At 38.7% G+C, this 24,052-nt stretch overlaps 1 protein-coding gene across 3 annotated transcripts in view; it reads right to left on the reverse strand.

The window, feature by feature from the left end:
* NFATC3 (nuclear factor of activated T cells 3) overlaps positions 1–24,052 on the reverse strand; it is a 98,512-nt gene that overhangs the window by 32,177 nt on the left and 42,283 nt on the right. For all 3 annotated transcript variants that reach the window (XM_055412471.2, XM_055412472.2, XM_088830111.1), the window contains exons 4-5: positions 9,046–9,245; positions 1,742–1,914 (exon numbers count right to left, since the gene is read on the reverse strand). In XM_055412471.2, coding sequence (XP_055268446.1) covers positions 1,742–1,914; positions 9,046–9,245 — 373 coding nt within the window. The remainder of the gene's footprint in view (positions 1–1,741; positions 1,915–9,045; positions 9,246–24,052) is intronic.

A 24,052-nucleotide genomic window follows, 5' to 3' on the forward strand; every position in this document is an offset into this window, starting at 1 on the left:
AGGTCTACTTTCAGTCCTACTATTTGGATGGAAAATTGGTGGCTTTGAGGGTCAGCTGTGTTTTGTTTGGCCAGAACAACATTTTAAAGAAATTTAAACAATTTGACTGCCTTTATGATGCATGCAGTCCCAGTTCACTATGTCTCTTCCAAGTATTTCATACCAGGCCACAAAAGGTATATGAACTGGGATCGTGGTCCCGTTCAAAGAGAATATGTCATAGGGGATGGGTCTGGTTAGGATGCACTACAACTTGGAAAGTACCAAGTACCAACACAGATCTCAGAAAACATTTATGTCCCTATTTATGTTCTAAATGGCCCAACAGAGAAGGAGCATAAAAACAAGCACTGACTAGCCTAGGGAGTAAGACTAATTATTTATGGTGGAACCTATCCATCACAAGTACATTTGCCGAACACATCAAACTGTGTTCAGCAAATGGTATAGCCATAATAAAATATTATGCATGTGCCAAAAGTATTTTTGAAGAATATTTAACAATATGAGAAAATGCCCTTTATAAGTGAAAATACCAAATAATCTGTGTGTGTGTCCATGCGCACACACACACACAGACCCAAAAAAATCCAAAAAATGGTTAATAGTGACTACTCAGAGAAGTGACATTACAAAAGATTTTAATGCTACTCTTTATACCATTCTGTTTTCTATATTCTCAATAGTCACACATTAAGTTAATAAACTAAAAGAGAAAACAGAAAAATTTTAGCATAAATTCATCTCAAAAACTCAAGCTACTCTATGAACTTAAAATTATTTAAATTATGTTGCTAAAAATTAGAGAAATATATGCTTAAATGGGCACTTGTCTGGCAGAGTAACAGACTATGGCAACAAAAACTGTTGCTAAGAAGAGGAATTAGCTGACTTGAAAATTTACTTTTCACTCTATACTTTTTTTTTTAGGTAAGAAGTGGATTTATTCAGATTCAGAGAGAAGCACACTCCACAGATAGTGTGGGCCACCACAGAGGGCAAGTGCAGGGGCCTCACTCTATACTGTTATCCATTTTAAATTCTGTACCATATACCTGTATTATCTATTAAAAGTTAATACAATAATTATGCCCTAAAGAATCTAAACCACAATCTCAGTATTTCAGTACTAACAGCTAACCTGCCTGAGGTCCATAGTTCTCAATCCACAGCTTGAGTAGATATCGGGTTCTAGGGTCTTTTTCAATTTCTTGGCCTTGAAAATCTGGGTAAATGATAGATTCACTTTCTCAAGCTGGTGTAAATAAATTTACAGTTAAAAGCCAAAAGCCTGTGAGTCCATACTTAGGTGAAGTGTTAGCTCGTAAAGATAGGCATCTTCCACCATTTTAACAAAACAAAGGTGACCAAGTAATAGTGATACTTAGTGTCAGACTCATAACTTCATGATTTGGTCCTCAGGTGTCATCAAGCCCCCTTCCCCATTTATAGGTAAGAAAACTGTAGTCAAGAGAATAATGTCTATAGCCACATAGGCTACCTAGGGTCAGATTATAATGCGAAGCCATTTCCTAATTCCAAGATCAGTACTTACTCCCACTACACATGTAGTTTATTTCTTTTTTTTTTTTTTTAGTTTATTTCTATATAAGAAAATCACACCAGCTATCCAGACCCTGGGTTTCAGTTTACATTTTATCTCAACATTATAAATAAGACAGAAAATGAAAATGACCTTTTATAAATAAAATTTAAAAAACAGAATCACAAGCTCACTTACAGCATTCAACAGGTATAGAAGCTGTCTGCAGAGAAAGGACTTTTCCATTGGGTTGTGGGATGTGTACACGAAACACAAGTCGAACTCTAGTATTCTTTCTGCCAATGTCAGTTTCTCCTTTTCGAAGTTCTATATCTGAATTTCGAAGTTTCAAAATACCGGCACAGTCAATACTAAGGGGAAAAAATATACAAGTATTATTGGCTTACTGAAATTAGTGGTTCCAAACAACTCAGCTAAACAGTTATTGTTAACTTGCCAGGCACAACTATCACAACCTAAAATCAGGTCAAAAAAGAAAGATACGACTGCTATTTTCTGCTATTTAAATTAAAAATAGGATTAAAAATGTTTTGGATGACAAATAATACTAAGTGTAGCAACTCACTGTGAAGAGGGCTTCAATAATTCCTCCCCATACCTGTATTTCCATGCCACTTTTCCCACTAAGAGGTACAGTAATGATGTCCCCTCTCCTTGATAGTGGGCCTTAAAACTTCCTTTGACAAACAGAATGTGCCCAAGTGATGCTGTGTAAGGTACAAGTCTAGCCCTGAAGCAGCTCTGGAGTTTCCACTCTTTTGGAGCCCTGAGCCACAATGAAGAAGTCCAACTAGTATGCTGGAGAGAAAGGCCCAGATAATCCTCAACTACTCTGCACTGCTCCAGCTGAGCTCCCAGCTGAAATCAGGTACACAAGTGATTCCAGCTAACACCACATGAATCGACCAGGTGAGTCCAGCCAACGAAAAGAATTATGAAAAACAATAAACAGTTACTACTTTAAGCCACTAAATTTTGAGGTGGTTTGTGTTACAGAACTAGAAATATAAAGTGAAAGGCTCTAATTCTATACATATAACTTAGCCCAGAAAAGATTTATAGGACCACAAATAAGTCATTAATAACATATTAAAACTTTTATATATGTTTATTAATAAAAACAACCCATCAGGCTTGAACCAGTAAAGCTCAAGAAGAATCTGAAAAATATAATATTTTCACCTTCAGAAAGGCAAAGAAATTTCTAAAATAAGTAATATTTTTGAAAATAAACATTTTTGTTTATAAATAACAAACTGTATTTAGCTAATATTGAAAAACTGTACCTTAGCTCAAAACAGTACTGATCAAATTGTATCAAGGTAGTATTCATGCTAATATGCCAAATGTGTATTTGGTGGGAAATCAAATTGCCAACATCCGCTGGATCATGGAGAAAGCAAGAGAGTTTCAGAAAAACATCTATTTCTGCTTCATTGACTATGCCAAAGCCTTTGACTGTGTGGATCACAATAAACTGTGGAACATTCTGAAAGAGATGGGAATCCCAGACCACCTGACCTGCCTCTTGAGAAACCTGTATGCAGGTCAGGAAGCAATAGTTAGAACTGGACGTGGAACAACAGACTGGTTCCAATTAGGAAAAGGTGTACGTCAAGGTTGTATATTGTCACCTTGCTTATTTAACTTATATGCAGAGTACATCATGAGGAACGCTGGGCTGGAAGAAGCACAAGCTGGAATCAAAGATTGCTGGGAGAAATATCAATAACCTCAGATACGCAGATGACACTACCCTTATGGCAGAAAGTGAAGAGGAACTCAAAAGCCTCTTGATGAAAGTGAAAGAGGAGAGTGAAAAGGTTGGCTTGAAGCTCAACATTCAGAAAACAAAGATCATGGCATCTGGTCCCATCACTTCATGGGAAATAGATGGAAAAACAGTGGAAACAGTGTCAGACTTTATTTTTTGGGGCTCCAAAATCACTGCGGATGCTGAATGCAGCCATGAAATTAAAAGACGCTTGCTCCTTGGAAGGATAGTTATGACCAACCTTGATAGTATATTAAAAAGCAGAGACATTACTTTGCCAACCAAGGTCCGTCTAGTCAAGGCAATGGTTTTTCCCGTGGTCATGTATGGATGTGAGAGTTGGACTGTGAAGAAAGCTGATCGCCGAAGAATCGATGCTTTTGAACTGTGGTGTTGGAGAAGACTCTTGAGAGTCCCTTATACTGCAAGGAGATCCAACCAGTCCGTTCTAGAGGAGATCAATCCTGGATGTTCATTGGAGGGACTGATGCTAAACCTGAAACTGCAATACTTTGGCCACTTCATGCGACGAGTTGACTTACTGGAAAAGACTCTGATGCTGGGAAAGGTTGGGGGCGGGAGGAGAAGGGGACGACGGAGAATGAGATGGCTGGATGGCATCACCGACTCTGTGGACATGAGTTTGAGTGTACTCCGGGAGTTGGTGATGGACAGGGAGGCCTGGCGTGCTGTGATTCATGGGGTCGCGGAGAGTCGGACACGACTGAGCGACTGAACTGACTGACTGACTGACCAGAGATTATCCATTTTTATTGAGTTTCAAGGGAAGGTATTTTAGAAGACAGTTAAGTTTCTAGTAGATGACGTGGAGTATCAGAAATGACCATCTTAAACTCTGGCTAAGCGAGGAGATAAAAGAAAAAAGCAACCAAACCAACAAAAGCTAAATTTACAGGAATGATAGTAATTATTAATTTCTGCTTACAACACAATTATATTCTAGATCAGAATATAACACTGCCATATCCATATTCATCAAGTTCTAAATCAAGGTGGAGTTATGAGTAGGGTAAGGCATACTATTGGCATACTCTATTTAAAGCATCTTGTAGAGTGGTTCTATGGTTTATGGATTGAATATCGGTCTTAATTAAAGGATATTACCCATACAAGATAGATTAGGTTTGAAATGACCAGATTTATGGGATAGCAGGCAGAACAAAGGGGCTCCCAATCTTCCCCCATGCTACTGCTTTGAGAGAACAGAGCTTTTTCTTTCTTTGGCCGCATCATACAGAATACTAGATCCCTGACTAGGGATAAAAGTGGCACACCCTGCAGTGGTGGTTGTTCAGTCGCACAGTCGTGTCAAACTCTGCAACCCCATGGACTACAGCACGCTAGGTTTCCCTGTCCTTCACCATCTCCCAGAGCTTGCTCAAACTCATATTCATTGAGTCAGGGATGCCATCCAACCATCTAGTCCTCTGTCGTCCCCTTCTCCTCCTGCCTTCAATCTTTCCCAGCATTAAGGTCTTTTCTAATAAGTTGGCTCTTCGCATCAGGTGGCCAAAATACTGGAACCTCAGCATGAGTCCTTCTAATGAATATTCAGGATTGATCTCCTTTAGAATGGACTGGCTGGATCTCCTTGCTATCCGAGGGACTCTCAAGAGGCTTCAGCACCACAGCTCAGAAGCTTCAATTCTTCGGCACTCAGGCTTCTTTATGGTCCAACTCTCACATCCATACATGACTACTGGAAAAACCATAGCTTTGACTAGATGGATCTTTGCTGACAAAGTAATATCTCTGCTTTTTAATATGCTGTCTAGGTTGGTCACAGCTTTTCTTCCAAGGAGCAAGAGTCTTTTAACTTCATGGCTGCAGTCGCCATCTGCAGTGATACTGGAGCCCAAGAAAAGAAAGTCTGTCACTGTTTCCATTATTTCCCCATCTACTTGCCATGAAGTGATAGGACTGGACGCCATGATCTTCATTTTTGAATGTTGAGTTTTAAGCCAACTTTTTCACTTTCCTCTTTCACTTTCATCAAGAGGCTTTTGAGTTCCTCTTCACTTTCTGCCATAAGGGTGGTGTGTCATCTGCATATCTGAGGTTTTTGATATTTCTCCCAGCAATCTTGATTGATTCCAGCCTATGCTTCAACCAGCCCCGCATTTTGCATGACATACTCTGCATATAACTTAAATGAGCAGAGTGACAATATACAGCCTTGACACACTCCTTTCCCAATTTGGAACCAGTCTGTTGTTCCATGTTCTGTTCTAACTGCTGCTTCTTGACCTACATACAGGTTTCCCAGGAGGCAGGGTAAGGTAGTCTGGTATTCCCATCTCTTTAAGAATGTTTCACAGTTTGTTCTGATCCACACAGTCAAAGGCTTCGACTCCACTAGCTTTGTTCATAACGATGCTTCCTAAGGCCCATTTGACTTCCCATTCCAGGATGTCTGGCTCTAGATAAGTTATCACACCATGGGTCATTAAGATCTTTTGTGTATAGTTCTTCCTCGTATTCTTGCCATTTCTTCTAAATATCTTCTGCTTCTGTTAGGTCCATACTGTTTCTGTCCTTTATTGTTCCCATCTTTGCATGAAATGTTCCCTTGGTATCACTAATTTTCTTGAAGAGCTCTCTAGCCTTTCCCATTCCACTGTTTTCCTCTATTTCTTTGCATTTTTCACGTAGGAGGGTTTTCTTATTTTTCCTTGCTATTCTTTGGAACTCTGGATTCAGACGGGTATACCTTTCCTTTTCGCCTGACTTTCAGCTCTCTTCTTTTCTCAACTATCTGTAAGGCCTCCTCAGACAACCATTTTGCCTTTGTGCATTTCTTTTTCTTGGGGATGGTTTTGATCACCGCCTCCTGTACAATGACATAAACCTCCGCCCATAGTTCTTCAGGTACTCTCTGTCAGATTTAATCCCTTGAATCTATTTGTCACTTCCACTGTATAATCATAAGGGATCTGATTTAGGTCATACTTGAATGACTTAGTGGTTTTCCCTACTTTCTTCAATTTAAGTCTGAATTTGTTCTTTCTGGTCTATTCCAGACAGGCAGTGTATGCCACCTCTGGTTGGGGAAGGGAACATGAATCTTGACTACCACCTCTATTTCATGTTTGGATCCTACAGTTCTGATAAGTGCACATTATGTGGTACGTAAGGCTTTCTTAAATTCTTGAAAATCTGTCTTAGAAACTCATGTACTCTGTTTACTTTACTGATTTATACATTATTTTAAAAAATGATTTGAAGAATTTTACAACAGAAACACAACGTCAAGAAGAAAGAAATCGAAAAAAATTTTAAATAGAAGAAACAGGAAATATATCCCAAATCTAATGTTATGTGAATTACTATAATTACTATAATTGAGCTTAATCATGAACTTCCAGGAAGCTTGAGGCAAAAAATAACGATGATAAACTTTTCATAGGTCTCTCCTTGTTTGGTAAAGTCTACTGCTTAAAATATCCAGAGGAATGAACGGAAACATGGCCTGCAAACTGTCACCCAAGAAGCAATTTTATGAGTTCTTAGAAAAAGATAGTTCAAAGTTGATTTTCAAATTCCCCCTTGCATCTGAATAGTATTTTCATGTGTTTTTGATGCTAAATGAAAAAGATCCTAGGGAATTCCCTGGCCATCCTGTGGTTAGAACTCTGTGCTTCCACTACCAAGGACCTGGGTTTGATCCCTGGTTGGGGAACTAAGATCCCATAAGTCTCATGGTGCAGCTAAAAAAAATTTTTAAAGTAAGATTCAAGAGTAAAGGGGAGGAAGGGAGGAAGCCTTCTTGCATTCTCATTAGAGGCTGGCCACCTCACCTTATTTGAAAATGGGTCTAATAGGATGCCTGGAAGCAGAGTCAACATTTTTCTTTAAGAGTTTTGCTCATGTACCTGAATAAGGATCAGCTGAGAATACAAAATTCTTTTTATATATTGCAGAACACAGAAATATAAGAGTAGAGATTATCAGCTAACAGTGCTGCAGCCATGAAAAAACTCTTATTTTAGCCCATGTAATGACTTAGTAGGATTGAGTTCTCAAGTACTATTGACTTTAACAAAACAGGCAAAGATAATGTTTATTTATATCTATATTGTCTTTTCTGCTAGTAAGTAGATACAAAGCAATTCTTATTTTATAATTGTACAGTTATATCATGAATTACCATGTCTTCAGGGGTATATTCAATTAAATAAAAATATAAATTTAAAAGAGGAGCACTTGAGACTGAAATCTGATTTTAATAGGACTATTCTTCCAGACCCCTGTCTTTTTAAGGGTGGCAATGAACTCAGGTTAAAACAAAACAAAACATATCCAGGTCTTCCCTATACACAAGGATGATCAATGAGATGCAATAAAACTGTTGGGTAAGTTTCTGGGAAAAGCTCTTTAGAGGCCTGACTCAGATGAAAATTCTCTCCCACCCTTCCTCCTACCCCTTCTTCCCATTCCTTCCAGGATTACAGTTATGATGGCAAGAGCTCTAGCTGCCACTGTGGATCATGAGGCAATCCTGAGGATGAAAACCACACGCTAAAAATAGCAAAGAGAAAACAGAAGGAGCTTGGGGCTCCAATGACTTATGTAGCCACTATGCCAGCCCTAAAATGCCTATCTGTATATTTCTTTTGCAGAAAGAAAAATTAAACCTCTCGCTGTTTAAGCCACTGCACTTCAGGTTTCTATTACAGGTACTACACATTCCTAACTAATCCACTTGAACAAAAAACTCTATTGCAGTCTCATTCAGAATTTGGCAAAATCTCATTTTATTTGGATATGGATAAAATGGGACACCTGAAAGCAGTGAAAAGTTTTCTTTAAGGAAACTTATCAATCACAATTGTACTGCAATTATTTACTGTCGACCCTATGAAATTAAAAGACGCTTACTCCTTGGAAGGAAAGTTATGACCAACCTAGACAGCATATTAAAAAGCAGAGACATTACTTTGTCAACAAAGGTCCGTCTAGTCAAGGCTATGGTTTTTCCTGTAGTCATGTATGGATGTGAGAGTTGGACTATAAAGAAAGCTGAGCGCCGAAGAATTGATGCTTTTGAACTGTGGTGCTGGAGAAGACTCTTGAGAGTCCCTTGGACTGCAAGGAGATCCAACCAGTCCATCCTAAAGGAGATCAGTCCTGGGTGTTCATTGGAAGGACTGATGCTGAAGCTGAAACTCCAATACTCTGGCCACCTGATGCGAAGAGCTGAATCACTGGAAAAGACCCTGATGCTGGGAAAGATTGAGGGCAGAGGGGAAGGGGACGACAGAGGATGAGATGGTTGGATGGCATCGACTCAATGGACATGGGTTTGGGTAGATTCCGGCAGTTGGTGATGGACAGGGAGGCCTGGCGTGCTGTGGTTCATGGGGTTGCAAAGAGTCGAATACGAATGAGCGACTGAACTGATTAGACTGTGGGCTACTTGAAAAAAGTTCACATACTGTGTCTCTATCAACTAGCATGATGCTTGGCTGGTAAATACACGGTCATAACCTTTTGCGGAATTAAATTTTCTTTATGGAAATATGATACCAACGTTAGCAAATATACTCTATTTATAAAATGTTATTCAGTTAATTCAGAATAGTGACTATTTTATTTTTGTGCTATTAATATAAAAATAAATATATTTTCTTCTGAAAATTATTTCAGGAAAAGAAAAAACAGTCCATTTCAGCACGTTTCAAGGTACCTGGCTGACATATTGTTTTCAGGAAGAAGTGGAATTTCCAGAACCTTTGTGCTGGCAATTATTATCTCTTGGCTTGCAGTAGCAACTGTCTTCCCAGTGATTCGATGCACCTGGTAAAATGCATGAGGCCGTAAATATCGGTCATCTGCTGTTCCAATAAACATCTGTAGATTTATTGGCTTTTCACTGTAGCCCAGGAGCTAATTTGGAAGAGCAAACAAAGAAAAATAAAAACTCATTATCCATGCATTTTACAGGAAGTTTACAACAGTAAGTCTTATATTTGCATCATATACTATTGATACATAAAATGTTACCTCAACAGTCAAAACAAGTAATAGGTGAACAACCCTCTAAACTGCAGAAATATTTTGAGAGTTATAAAACGCTGGAATATATTACAAAGGGATGAGGAGGTTTGGGGGGATTAAAAGCTAGATCAACCTAAATTCTGAAAAGCCTTGATAGAGTGCTATGTAGAATATAAAAGAAATGTTGATTCTGTGTTCTAGGCAACATTAACCATCCAGATCGGACTTAAAGATCAGCGTATGTGGAAAGGTTCCCTATCAGGCTATTAAAATCAGAGACACTTTTAGAAGAAATGACCTGAAAAGTCCTTTTCCATGTTTCCAATTTAGAATTTCAACTGACTTAAAAAGCTAGGCTACTTGACTTTCTTTGGTACTCTTCGCTATTGCCTGGGTTAAAATAGCTACAAAGAATGAAGAAGGGTGATGGCCAGGAGGTACTGGAGGTAAAAATCGTGACCACAAGAAAAGAGGCAGTTAAAAGAAACAGAGCCTAAAGCACTTAGGGAGACTCCTGTGTTCAGTCTGATGGCTGAGTAGCACCCATTGGACCTGCCATCATGCAGACAGCAACTACGTGTGCTGTACTGCGCTTAGTCGCTCAGTCGTGTCTGACTCTTAGCGACCCCATGGACTGTAGCCCACCAGGCACCTCTGTCCATCAGGATTCTCCAGGCAAGAATACTGGAGAGGATTGCCATGCCCTCCTCCAGGGGATCTTCCCAACCCAGGTATCGAACCCAGGTCTCCCACATTGCAGGTAGATTCTTTACTTTCTGAGCTACCAGGGAAGCCCAACAGCAAATATACACTGGAACAAATATAAAGAATGACTTTGAAAGGAAGGAAAGTATCAAAGTAAACAGATACTAGAAACAAACTGACACACATAAGAAGAAAATCAGGGAAGGTGTGTTTCCTGTTTTTAAGGCTTTAATCTGAGGGAAAGCCACAGTCCATGCTTTAACAGTACGGCTGAAACTACCAAAGAAATCTACAGTCTGAAGGGCTTGAAGAACCAAGGACAGAGGCTCTGTCCTTGTCATAACCTCTGGAAAGTAGAGGCAAATTCCAGAAAAGAGAGCCAGAGAGGGGGTGCTCCAAGTTATATATATATATACACACACTCCGCCCAGTTCTGTGGCTGACCTGTAAACCATCCATAACAGGACAGACTCAAGCAGCCTAAGGCTAAAATAACTGAAATGAGATAATGAGCTACCACCAAGCACAGGGAGACAGGTTTTACAGGTTGACTCCAACCAAGTTAAGTGCCTGCTTAAACAAAACATTCTTTGGGAGTACATATGGGTATGCATTTATATTTGTTTCGATGTTCTTCATCAAAGCTATATGAGTTCTTCATATAATCTGAATATTAATCCCTTGTAGATATGTGATCTGCAAATACTATCTCCCATTCTGCAGATTATTTTTTTCACTTTCTTGGTTGTCTCCTTTGACACACAAAAGTTTTTAAAATTTTGCCTTTTGCCTTTGTGCATGCTCAGTCATGCCCAACTCTGCAAACCTGCACTTTAGCCCACCAGGCTCCTCTGTCCCTGATTTTCCCAGGAAGAATACTAGAGAGGGTTACCATTTCCTACTCCAGGGGATCTTCCCAATCCAGGGATCAAAGCCATGTCTCTTGTGTCTCCTGCATTTGCAGGTGGATTTTTAACCAACTGCACAACCTGGGAAGACCCTTTTTAATTTTGATGGAGTCTGATTTCTTTTGTTGCCTGTGCTTTAGCTATCATACTTAAGAAATCACTACCAAGTCCAATGTTGAGAAGATTTTCCTCAAGTTTTCTTCCAAGATTTTATAGTTTTAGGTCTTAAATTAGGTCTCTGATCCACTTTGAGTTAATTTTTGTATATCATATAAGGCAAGGATTCAACTACATTGTCTTGCTTGTGGATATCTAATTTTCCCAGCACCATCTGTTGAAAAGACGCATTTCTCCCAGTGAATGGTCTTGGAACCCTATGAAAAATTAATTCATCATATATGTTAGAACTTATTTCTGGGCTTTCTATTCTGCTTCATTGGTCTTTATGCCAGCACCATACTGCTTAAAATACTGTAGTTTTGTAGTACGTTCAAGTCAGGGAGAGGAAATCCTCCAACTTTATTCTTTTTTTTTCAGGATTGTTTCAGCTACTAGAGGCCCCTTGCAATTACATATGAATTTGAGAATATGCTTTTCCATTCTCCAAAAAGGACTGTTGGAATCTGGCTAAGTACTGCATTAAATCTGTAGATTTCTTTGGGGAGCACTGATACCTTAATTAAGTCTCCTTCCCATGAAAATGGGATGTCTATTTTTGTTATGACCAACCTAGATAGTATATTAAAAAGCAGAGACATTACTTTGCCAACAAAGGTCCGTCTAGTCAAGGCTATGGTTTTTCCAGTGGTCATGTATGGATGTGAGAGTTGGACTATAAAGAAAGCTGATCGCCAAAGAATTGATGTTTTTGAACTGTGGTGCTGGAGAAGACTCTTGAGAGTCCCTTGGACTGCAAGGAGATCCAACCAGTCCATTCTAAAGGAGATCAATCCTGGGTGTTCATTGGAAGGACTGATGCTAAAGCTGAAACTCCAATACTTTGGCCACCTCATGCGACGAGTTGACTCACTGGAAAAGACTCTGATGCTGGGAGGGATTGAGGGTGGGAGGAGACGGGGACAACAGAGAATGAGATGGCTGGATGGCATCACCGACTCGATGGACATGAGTATGAGTGAACTCTGGGAGTTGGTGATGGACAGGGAGGCCTGGCGTGCTGTGATTCATGGGGTCGTGGAGAGTTGGACACAACTGGGTGACTGAACTGAACTGAATGCTTGGATTTTATTTTTACTTTATATTTTTTTAAACAATATTGTTTAAGTAGACCTTTTTTTTTTTTTTTAAGTAGACCTTTTTTTAAAGTCTTTATTGAATTTGTTGTTCAGTCAGGGACTGAACTTGCACCCTCTGCACTGGAAGACGAAATCTTAACCACTCAATTGCCAGGGAAGTCCCTATTTTTACTTTATATATTTTAAAAATTACTTTATATATTTTAAAAATTACTTTATATATTTCCATTTAGTTTTCTTTCAGCAATATTTTATAATTTTTAGCATACAAGTCTTATATATATATATATATATTTCCTTGGTTAAATTAATTCCTATTTAATTCTTTTAGATGCTATTGTAGTGAAACTGCTTTCTTAATGTCCTCTTTGCATTGTCACCTATGCGTGCTTCCCTGGTGGCTCAGATAGTAAAGAATCTGCCTGCAATGTGGGAGACCTGGGCTCAATCCCTGAGTTAGGAAGATCCCCTGGAGAAGGGAACTAGCTACCCACCCCAGTATTCTGGCCTGAAGAATTTCATGTACAGAATAGTCCATGGGGTCACAAAGAGTCAGATACGACTGAGAAACTTTCACATAGAAATACACAGAAACACAACTGGTTAAGTATGTGTTGATCTCCTGCCCAGAAACTTCCCTGAACTAATTTATTAGCTCTAGCAGCTTTCTTGGGGATTATTTTTAAAGTAGATGAGCATGTCATCTGTTAATAGAGATAATTTAACCTCTTCCTCTCCAATTTGGATGTCTTTTATTTCTTTTTATTGCCTAATAGCTCTGGCTAGAACTTCTGGCACAAATGTTGAATACTAATGACAAAAGCAAAGCAACCTTGTCTTGTTCCTGATCTTAGGGAAAAGCTGCAGTCTTTTATCAGGATGATGTCAGCTGTGGTTTTTTCATAAATGACCTTGATCACGTTAAGGACTTCCCCACTTTTCCTAGTTTGCTTGGGTGTTTTTGCTTTTTTAATGAAAGCTGTTAAATTTTATCAAATGCCTTTTCTGTGTCAATTGAGATATCATGGTTTTTATGCCTTGATTCTATTAATATGATTACAACAACTGATTTTCATATGGTGAATCACCTTCTGCATTCTTGAGGTAAATCCCACTTAGTCATGCTGTATAATCCTTTTAAAAAATTATTTATTTATTTGGCTGCATTGGGTCTTAATGGTGGCTTGCAGGTGTACTTGCCCTGTAGTATGTGGGATCTCTGTTCTCTGGGCAGGGGTCGAACACACTCCCTTACATTACAAGGAGGATTCTTAACCACTGCACTACCAGGGAAGTCCCTGTATAATCCTTTTAATGTATTGCTGGATTTGGTTCGCTAGTTTTTTTGTTGGGGATTTTTGTCTTATATATTTTAGGGATATTATTCTTGTAGTTTTCTTGTTTCTTTGTCCTTATTATCCTTTTCAATTAAAAAAAAATTTTCCACATCTCTACTGGAATTCCTTCATCTCTTCACATATTTAGCCCATCTTTTCTACTAGCTAATTTAGCATTTTTATCACTGTTATGTCAAAGTCTCTTTCTGATAAGTCCAACCCAGATGGAGGGCGAGATTTGGGCCACCTCTGGGTCTGTTTCTATTGACTGTTTTCCCTTCACTGTGGTTCACAGTTTGTTTGTTTGTTTTTTAGTAATTATGTATTTATTTAATTTTGGCTTTGCTGGGTCTCTGTTGCTACACTGGCTTTTCTCTAGAAAAAAACCAGTGGAGGCTACTCACTAGTTGCAGTGTGCAGGCTTCTTATTACAGTGGCTTCTCGTTGCAGAGCACAGGCTCTAGGGAGTGCAGGCTTCAGTAATCGTGGCACATGGGCTCAGTGGTTGCGGCTCCCAGGCTCCAGAGCATAGGCTCAACAGCTGTGGCACACAGGCTTAGTTGCTCTGCAGCATGTGAGATCTTCCCGAATCAGGTGCTGAACCCGTGTCTCCTGCATTGGCAGGCAGATTCTTTACCACTAAACCACCAGGGAAGCCCTGGTTCACACTTTCTTGTCTGTGTATGTATTGTTTAACGTATACTAGACATTTTGTATAAAAGAACTCTAGGAATTGAAGTAGAAAATATTTATCTCCAGAAAGAGGCATGCTATTAAAAAAAATTTTTTTTTATTTGTTCAGGTCACAGTTCTTAAGCTGTCTCAGCTCTACTACTGCAGCTTTAGTCAGATTCCTCTGCTTTGGGGTGGTGGTTTACATGGCACTTGGTGGGGAGGTCTTACAAGCTTCAGAGAGATACTCTTAGCAATCCTCACTCCTACTTTTGAACCCAAGTGCCCCTGGGAAGAAAATTTGCCAAGGGCACAGTATGATAATACAGACTGCATAAAGTTTATTTTTCAATAAGCACAGTGGAGGAGCTCTTCAAGGCAGTGGAGTTTCTGGTGCCCAGACCCAAGCACTGTCTCTACAAGCTGTGGATGCTGAGTCAGAGTTAGTGATGTTTTCACTAGAGCAAAACTGAGTAGGGTGGCTGGATACTGTTCCAGGCCACATAGCTTTCAAACCTGAGATTTTATGAGCTACTTAATAACCTTAAAAGAAATTATCTTCTATTTGTATATTATGGTTTTGTAAAGTATCCTGACATATGGTATCAATAGAGTGCCTACTATAGTGCTTGGCATGTAGCCAACAAATATTAGCTATCAGTGTGCATCAGAGTCTTAGTATGGACTCTAGTCAGAGTTTCAATTTTCTTTCATTATGCTGTTCTTCAGGTGAGTGTTTTACTTTCTCAGGCTTGCCCATCCCTGGCTTTACACTACAGTCTGTAACCAAGCAACATCATAATTTATCAATTATCCTCCTCTTTCCAGGAAAGGACGTAAAACTTTTTGCCTATTATCAGAAAAAAAGGATTTACTCAGGATGGTTTTCAGTCCTGTAACATTTAGAGAAGCAAATAAAGCCTGGACCATTGCAACAGCCTTATAACTGCTCTCCCTGTTCTTACTCTTGCTCCTTGATAGCCTGTTTTCTGTCAAGGAGCCAGAACAAACTTGTAACATTAACCAGATAACTTTACCTCCCTGCTCAGAACTCTCTAGTGGCTTCCTTCCACACTGAGAACTAAATTCAAATGCCCTACAAATATTTACAAGTCCTATGTTATCTGGGCCCTAGATAATGTGCTGCCTTACCTTCTCCTACTCTCTCCCTTCCCTTTTTTCTGGTCATCCTGGCCTTATTGCATGAACCACTTAAGCTCATTCGGACCCTCAGGAGCATCACACTTAATATTTTATCCCTTTGGAATATTCTTCCCTCTGATCGTCACATTACCTCACTGCTTCAGCTTGCACTCAAAGGACAGCTCCTCAGAGAAAATCACCCTATCTGAAACATCGTATTTCTACCCCTTTATCCTGTTTTATTGGGCTTCCCTGGTGGCTCAGAGGTTAAAGCGTCTGCCTCCATTGCGGGAGACACGGGTTCAATCCCTGGGTCGGGAAAATCCCCTGGAGAAGGAAATGGTAACCCACTCCAGTATTCTTGCCTGGAGAATCCCATGGACGGAGAAGCCTGGTAGACTACAGTCCATGGGGTCGCAAAGAGTAGGACGCGACGGAATGGAACGGATCCTGTTTTATTATTTTTCATAGTATTTATTACAATTAAAAGTATTTTATATATCTGTTTATATCTGTTTGCCTCAGTACCACATAAGTTTCAAAAAGGCAGAAATCTGTCTTGTTTACCACTCTATCTTTTCCTCTTTTTATTGAGGATGTGTTATGAAAATATCTGTATCAAATGTCACTGCTTCAGCCAGTATTATATAGCTGACACTAAAATAAAGAACAAAGTGGCCTGTATTAAATTTTAAGGAATTAGTGAAGACCTTTAAAGGTGGAAATTTACTAATCATAATAATATAGGAAATAGGGAAGTACATGATAAAAAGCAATTAAGGCTCTGTTTAGGAAAGAAAAGACAAAATCATGGAAACCAGCTAAGAGGCTAAAGCACTAAAATCATGTGTACTCAAAATTTTAAAAAGGGTAGAAGTGAGAACATGAATAGAAAATAGGAATGAAGATGGATTAATGCAATAACTCTTTCTTGCTGCTGCTGCTGCTGCTGCTAAGTCACTTCAGTCGTGTCCGACTCTATGTGACCCCACAGACGGAAGCCCACCAGGCTCCCCCCGTCCCTGGGATTCTCCAGGCAAGAACACTGGAGTGGGTTGCCATTTCCTTCTCCAATGTGTGAAAGTGAAGTCGCTCAGTCGTGTCCGACCCCTAGCGACCCCACGGACTGCAGCCTACCAGGCTCCTCCATCCATGGCATTTTCTAGGCTTTCTTATGAGACCCTAAAGAAATTTTTATAACTAAGTATAGAACAATAAGAGAAGGGAACAAAGAAATTAGAAGTTCTGAGCTTCAGTACGCAGGAGAATGACTATATCCCTAGCAAATAAAAAAATAAAGAAGTCACTTATTTAGAATAGGTTTGGAGGAAGATAAGGTCTTGTCTTCAATGTTAGTCATGTTGTATTCAAGGTAATGGTGAGATATCTAGATGGAAATGTGAGGCTATGTAAGACATACATTCTTTTAGCCCAGCCATAGCGCTATTGCACAATAACAAAATTATATACTCTACTGTGCTTTAAAAGGATGACTGAAATGCTTTTTGTTTCTTATTTTGACATGATGAATAGAATGATGACATCATGACAATATGAGTATACACTGTGAAAGTTTCAGTACTCACAGCTCCTGAAACACTACAAAGTTTTAACTGCATCACTGATTTGTAGCTCCCTGAGCAGCAGTGTGAAATCATGAGAGTGCCACTATACTCTCTATCTTAACTGCTCGGCCACTGTTGCACAAAAAATAGCCACAGTTAATATATAAATGAATGAGTATGACAACATGATGACTGAGGTGCACTACAGGTATTTAAAGCAAAGAGGCCAGAAATCCAAATTCCTATCACTTCATGAGATACTCACTGTTCTTCAAATACCTATCAATGCATGAGATAGTCATTGTTCTTCAAAGAGCAGAACTAGCCCGTGTTGCACAGAACTTCAGAATGTCCCATCATGTATATATATTTATACAGAAAAGTTTGTGAACTTGGAACTCAACTCCTTAGAATATATAAACATCACCCAAATCACAGTTTTAACATGTAAGAATTTCTCATGAATATAACTGCCATGTAAATTGAAGAAAACTTAAGAGTTGATCATTTCAGAAATCATGTCACTGTCAGTAATGCCACTGACTTGTGGCATTCAGACTGCTGATCAACACATCTGCCTTTGTGCCTGCAACACTGTAGTGATGCTGTAGGTACAAATATCTAGCTACTTTATTGTGTTTTGTACAGTTGTTACCGCTTCCCTTATGGCTCAGCTGGCAAAGAATCTGCCTGCAATGTGGGAAACCAGGGTTCGATCCCTGGTTTGGGAAGATACCCTGGAGAAGGGAAAGGCTACCCACTCCAGTATTCTGCCTGGAGAATTCCATGGACTGTAAAGTCCATGGGGTTGCAAGCTGAGCACTGAAGAACTGATGCTTTTGAACTGCAGTGTTGGAGAAGACTCTTGAGATTCCCTTGGACTGCAAGGAGATCAAACCAGTCAATCCTAAAGGAAATCAGTCCTGAATATTCATTGGAAGGACTGATGCTGAAGCTTCAATACTTTGGCCACCTGATGTGAAGAAATGACTCACTGGAAAAGACCCTGATGCTGGGAAAGATTGAAGGCGGGAGGAAAAGGGGACAAAAGAGGATGAGATGGTTGGATGGCATCACCAATTCAATGTTCATGAGGTTGAGTAGACTCCAGGAGTTAGTGACAGACAGGGAGGCCTGGCATGCTGCAGTCCATGGGGTTGCAGAGTTGGACACAACTGAGAGACTGAACCGAACACTTGTTACCAAGCCTTTTCATTTTGAAACATAACTTTTTACTATAATTTAGTTTTCTAATTTCCTCAGTATTAAAGCATTATATTGATATTTCTAAAATTATATTATGTAGGCTGATTATATTATCTTTGCATTTCCATGTCAGGTAAATAAAGTAGTATTATAAAATATTTGTTTAAAATTTTGAGAGTGGGGTTGGGTCTGATAGGGTTGAGAACCACTGGTTTAGAATATTTGCAAGTCAAGAGGCACAAAGGTATTTTATCTTGGACCAGTTTGCCTAAAAGCAAATCCTCCAGTCTCCTGTCTAGGGAGTCAAAAGGAGTCAGAAGTCTCTCTATTCAAGACACAGACTTTCATTATGCCTCCCCTTTCAGCCCCATACCATTTTCTGTATAAAGCCCCAAACCCTGCCTTCAGTTATTCTAGAACCTAGAACTTCTATTTCACTCTCTCTAAAGATAAATTTCCAAAATTCTCCCAAGGTAAGCCAGTGGTTATCGCTTGGTTATTCCACATAAGAAAGGAAAAACTATGATGTTTGCTTCTTTTGTAGATCTTCAACCGATTCTTCTGTTTTCAGCCTCATTTCACACCCCACTTTCAGAGACATCAGTGCTTCAACCCCTTGAGCCTTCCCAAGGTTCTTTAGTATAAAATGATTTCTGCTTCTTACGTAAAATGATTTCTCCAACCAGCAAGCTTAAGCTTTAACTGCTTAATGTCTAATGAAGGTAAACACGTATGTTTAATCCAGTATATTGCAGTTTCCTGTAAATACTTAAATATTTGTGTATTTAAGAAATCTATTAATATTAGTTGTGATATCTTTTTACATCTTGGTATAAACAAGTTAATAAATTTTAAAGCTTTAAGTGAATGGAAAATATTCCATAAAATGATAAAATGTCAATGTGATTATAGTAAAAAAAAAAAAAAGTCTAAGTAAATCACTAACTAAAGAAGAAATAGTAAAAATGAGGGCATAGATGTACATATGCACACAAATAAAGTTCAGTCATTTTTCCCTTTTGGTTTGTATGGAGGCAGATGGGGTAAGTGACAATGGAGAAACCGATTCCTCCACATTTTGACCCAGAGGTGAAAAAATAGAGAGTGGAGATACACTTTAACTAAATTAGTTCATTTAATTCTAAAACTCCCATGAAATTTATGCCATTTTCTTTATACATGAAGAATCTGAAGCTAAGAAAGATTAAGGAACTACCCCCAAATTCATGGTTAACCATCCTTTCTGCTATACTTACTGCTTTTTTATGTTTAATCCTACATTGAACAAATTACTCTATGGAACCAAATGTTCACATGGTGGAAGGAAAAGTACCAACAACTTTACCACTTGCCCCAAAGTACTGTGAAGAGGACAGCATCCATTTTGTCATCTTCCAGAGCCTAGTACAGCACCTAGCATGTTACAGGCATCTAATGATTGCTGAATGAATGTATTTTGGAATGAGAGAGTACAATTTGATGCAACAAAATGACACCAGGTTAGTCAACAGAATTATTTAAATAAGAATTACAGCCACTAAAGTAGTTACTTTATTTATTTATTTTTTGATCATGCCACGCAGCATGTGGGATCTAAGTTCCCTGACCAGGGATCAAACCTACGCCCCCTACATTGGAAGTGCAGAGTCTTAACCACTAGACCAGCAGGGAGTTCCCTAAAGTAGTTACTTTAAATGAAGTAGTAAAATCTAAAATAGAAAATACAAATTAAAAATTTTATGACTATCTATAAAGTTACCCAAATATCACATAACATACCAGTAAGTACTATTCAATATATTCCAAAGTATGCCAGTCGTATTAGATGACTCATATTAATACCAGTTTGGCAAAGACATAAGCCACCTGTCCTTTATATTTGATAGTAAAATGAGCCAGTGATGGAGGAAGGTAATCAGACATATAAAATTTCAAAGGGAACATATTTCATAATACATAGTTCAGCCAACATCTGCTCCAAGCATATATACTACAGCATAGGAAAAACAAGGTTTCTCCTTTGCATTTCAAGGATTTTAAAAGAACATCAAATTAATTAGACTATTATCCCATCCCATCCCATTTTTTACCCATATGTTACAGGAAACAAATAACTGTTACTGTTAACACTACTCTAAAATCTTTCTTTTATCAAATACTTCCCTTCAGATCACCTTCTGGGCTGCAGAAGAAAGTAGGCTGTTTGTTATGATTCTGTATGTTTCCATAGCAAAGGTCTGTGTGTGCTTAATTTAACTAAAGCTGGAGGGTTAAAGCCTGAAGGTCACTACAGGACAGACTAGAGCAGCTTCAAAAAGGGGAGTTCTATTATCAGTTCTGCTACATTGCTTGGAGGGAAGGGATCTGAATATATTAATATTAGAAACATGATATACAATGTAGAGATACTAAAAATTCAAAACTTTCATAATATCAACTGCTTCAAATTGTAAATGTGCATATAACAATATCATATAAAAAGTCATTACCTGGAAAAGAATCTTAGTATATGATGAATACAAAGTCTAGTCATGGAAAAAAATACTATAATCTCAATCTTAAATTTCAGTAACATTTAGGATAAGACTCAAAATATTTATTCCTTTATAAAACTTATCACTGTATGACAAAGTATATGTCTAGTTTTTGCAATTTTATCCCACATGTAGATTCAAGTAACCACTGTAACAGTCACAATCCAGAACTCCTCATTACCACAAAGGAATGCTCTTGTGCTACCCCTTTACATTCACAATCTTCAACCAGTTCCTGTTCCCTGGCAACCACTAATCTAGTCTCCATCTCTACTAACAGTGTCACATATACAAATGGAATCACAACACTGTAACCATTTGAGACTGCAATCTGGCTTGCTGCAGTCCATGGGGTTGCAGAAAGTCAGACACAAATAAGTGACTAAACAACAAATACTTACTGAGCATTTATTATGTTCTTCACATGCAACATTTCATCTGATCCCCCTTAACTCTTAACTAAGTGTATTATTATCCTCATTTTAAGAAAAAGGAACAGGAGGTAAGGTTCCATCCATAATTAACCTCTTATCACATCACAGATGATATAATCTTATCTACAGAAAAGTGTTAGTCACTCAGTCATGTCCGATTCTTTGCAATCCCATAGACTGTAGCCCGCCAGGCTTCTCTGTCCATGGAATTCTCCAGGCAAGAATACTGGAGTGGATAGCCATTCCCTTGTCCAGGGGATCTTCCCGACCCAGGGATTAAACCCAGGTCTCCCACACTTCAGGCAGATTCTTTACCATCTGAGCCACTAGGGAAGCCCCTTCTCTACAGAAAACTCTAACAATTCTACCAAAAAAACCAAAAACTTATGGAGATAATAAATGAATTCAACAAAGCAGCAGCACATAAAGTCAACACATGAAAATCAGCTACATTTCTATACACAATGAACAACCTGAAAAGGAAATTACAAAAACAATTCCATTTACAATAGCACCAAAAAGAATAAAATACCCAGGAATTAACACAATGAAAATTATAAAACACTGCTGAAAAAGACTAAAGACATAAATAAATAGAAAAAAATCCTATGCTCAAGAACTGGAACACTACTACCTAAAGCAATCAGCAGATTCAATCCAAGCTGCACAGAAATCTCAAAGCTATTCTTACAGAAATAGAAAAATCCATCCCAGAAGTCGTAATTTCAAGGGACCCTGAATAGCCAAAACAATTTTCAAGAACAAAGGTGAATACACCCACTCAGATTTCAAAACTTACTATAAAGCTATTGTAGTCAAAACACTGTGGGACTAGCATAAAGACAGACATCAAGACCAATGGGATAGAATAGAGAGCCTAGAAATAAACTCTTGCACATATGGTCAAATGATTTTTTTTCGGTTTTGTTTTTGGCCAAGCCACACAGCTTGCAGGATCTTATTTCTCTAAACAAGGACTGAACCTGGGCCCCAGCAGTGAAAGAGCTGAGCCCTAACCACTGGATCACTAGGAATGATTTTTAACATTCAATGAGGAAACGACTCTTTTCAACAAATAATGCTGAGAAAACTAGGTACCTACATGAAAAAGAATAAATATAGTTGGATCCACACCTAACACCATATACAAAAATTAACTCAAATTGAGAAAAAACCTAAATACTGTATGATTAAACTATAAAATTCTTAGGGAATCTTTTTTTTGGCCCCTGTCACATGAATTCTGGGATCTTAGCTCAATGGCCAGGGATTGAACCCAGGGCCCTGGCAATGGAAATACCAAGTCCTAGCTACTGGACTGCCATGGAATTGCCCCTTCCCTTATGTGGGGGTAGGAAATTCATTTAAGCACATGTAAATAATTTTCTCCTGGTAAGAGAAGTCAATTTCTTGACTTTCTATAATGACCTACAAAGTTCTATGATGACTTATAAGACCTTTTAGAACTCACACCATAAAAAGATGTCCTTTTCATCATAGGGGACCGGGTGGCAAAAGTAGGAAGTCAAGAGATACCTGGAGTAACAGGCAAGTTTGGCCTTGGAGTACAAAATGAAACAGGGCAAAGGCTAACAAAGTTTTGCCAAGAGAATGCACTAGTCCTAGCAAACATCCTCTTGAAACAACACAAGAGACGACTCTACACATGGACATCACCAGATGGTCAATACCAAAATCACACTGATTATATTCTTTGCAGCAGAAGGTGGAGAAGCTCTATACAGACATCAAAAACAAGACTGGGAACTGACAGTGGCTCACATCATGAATTCCTTATTGTAAAATTTAGACTTAAACTGAAGAAAGTAGGGAAAACCATCAGACCATTCAGGTATGACCTAAATCAAATCCCTTATGATTATACAGTGGAAGTGACAAATAGATTCAAGGGATTAGATCTGATAGACAGAGTGCCTGACGAACTGTGGATGGAGGTTCATGACACTGTATAGGAGGCGGTGATCAAAACCATCCCCAAGAAAAAGAAATGCAAAAAGGCAAAATAGTTGTCTGAGGAGAACTTTCAAATAGCTGAGAAGTGAAAGGCAAAAGCGAAAAGGAAAGATATACCCATCTGAATGCAGAGTTCTAAAGAAGAGCAAGGAGAAATAAGAAAGCCTTCCTAAGTGAACAATGCAAAAAAAATAGAGGAAAACAATAGAATGGGCAAAACTAGAGATCTCTTCGAGAAAATTAGAGATACCAAGGGAATATTTCATGCGAAGATGGGCACAATAAAAGACAGAAATGGGATGGACCTAACAGAAGCAGAAGATATTAAGAAGAGGTGGTAAGAATACACATAAGAACTATACAAAAAAGATCTTAATGACCTAGATAACCATGATGTGATCATTCACCTAGAGCCAGACATCCTGGAATGTGAAGTTAAGTGGGCCTTAGGAAGCATCACTGTGAGCAAAGCTAGTGAATTTCAGTTGAGCTATTTCAAATCCTAATAGATGATGCTGTTAATGATGCATTCAGTATGCCAGCAAATATGGAAAACGCAGCAGTGGCCACAGGACTGGAAAAGGTCAATTTTCATTCCAATCCCAAAGACAGACAATGCCAAAGAATGTTCAAGCTACCGCACAATTGCACTCATCTCACATGCTAGCAAAGTAATGCTCAAAATTCTCCAAGCCAGACTTCAACAGTATGTGAACCAAGAATTTCCAGATGTTCAAGCTGGATTTAGAAAAGGCAGAGGAACCAGAGATCAAATTGCCAACATCTGTTGGATCATAGAAAAAGCAAGAGAGTTCCAGAAAAACATCTACTTCTGCTTCATTGACCATGCCAAAGCCTTTGACTGTGTGGATCACAACAAACTGAAAAATCCTGAAAGAGATGGGAATACCAGACCACCTTACCTGACTCCTAAGAAATCTGTATGCAGGTCAAGAAGCAAC

The sequence above is a fragment of the Moschus berezovskii genome, chromosome 22 (assembly GCF_049115385.1).
Source record: "Moschus berezovskii isolate FMDL1 chromosome 22, NW_MosBer_1.0, whole genome shotgun sequence".
Lineage (NCBI taxonomy): Eukaryota > Metazoa > Chordata > Mammalia > Artiodactyla > Moschidae > Moschus > Moschus berezovskii.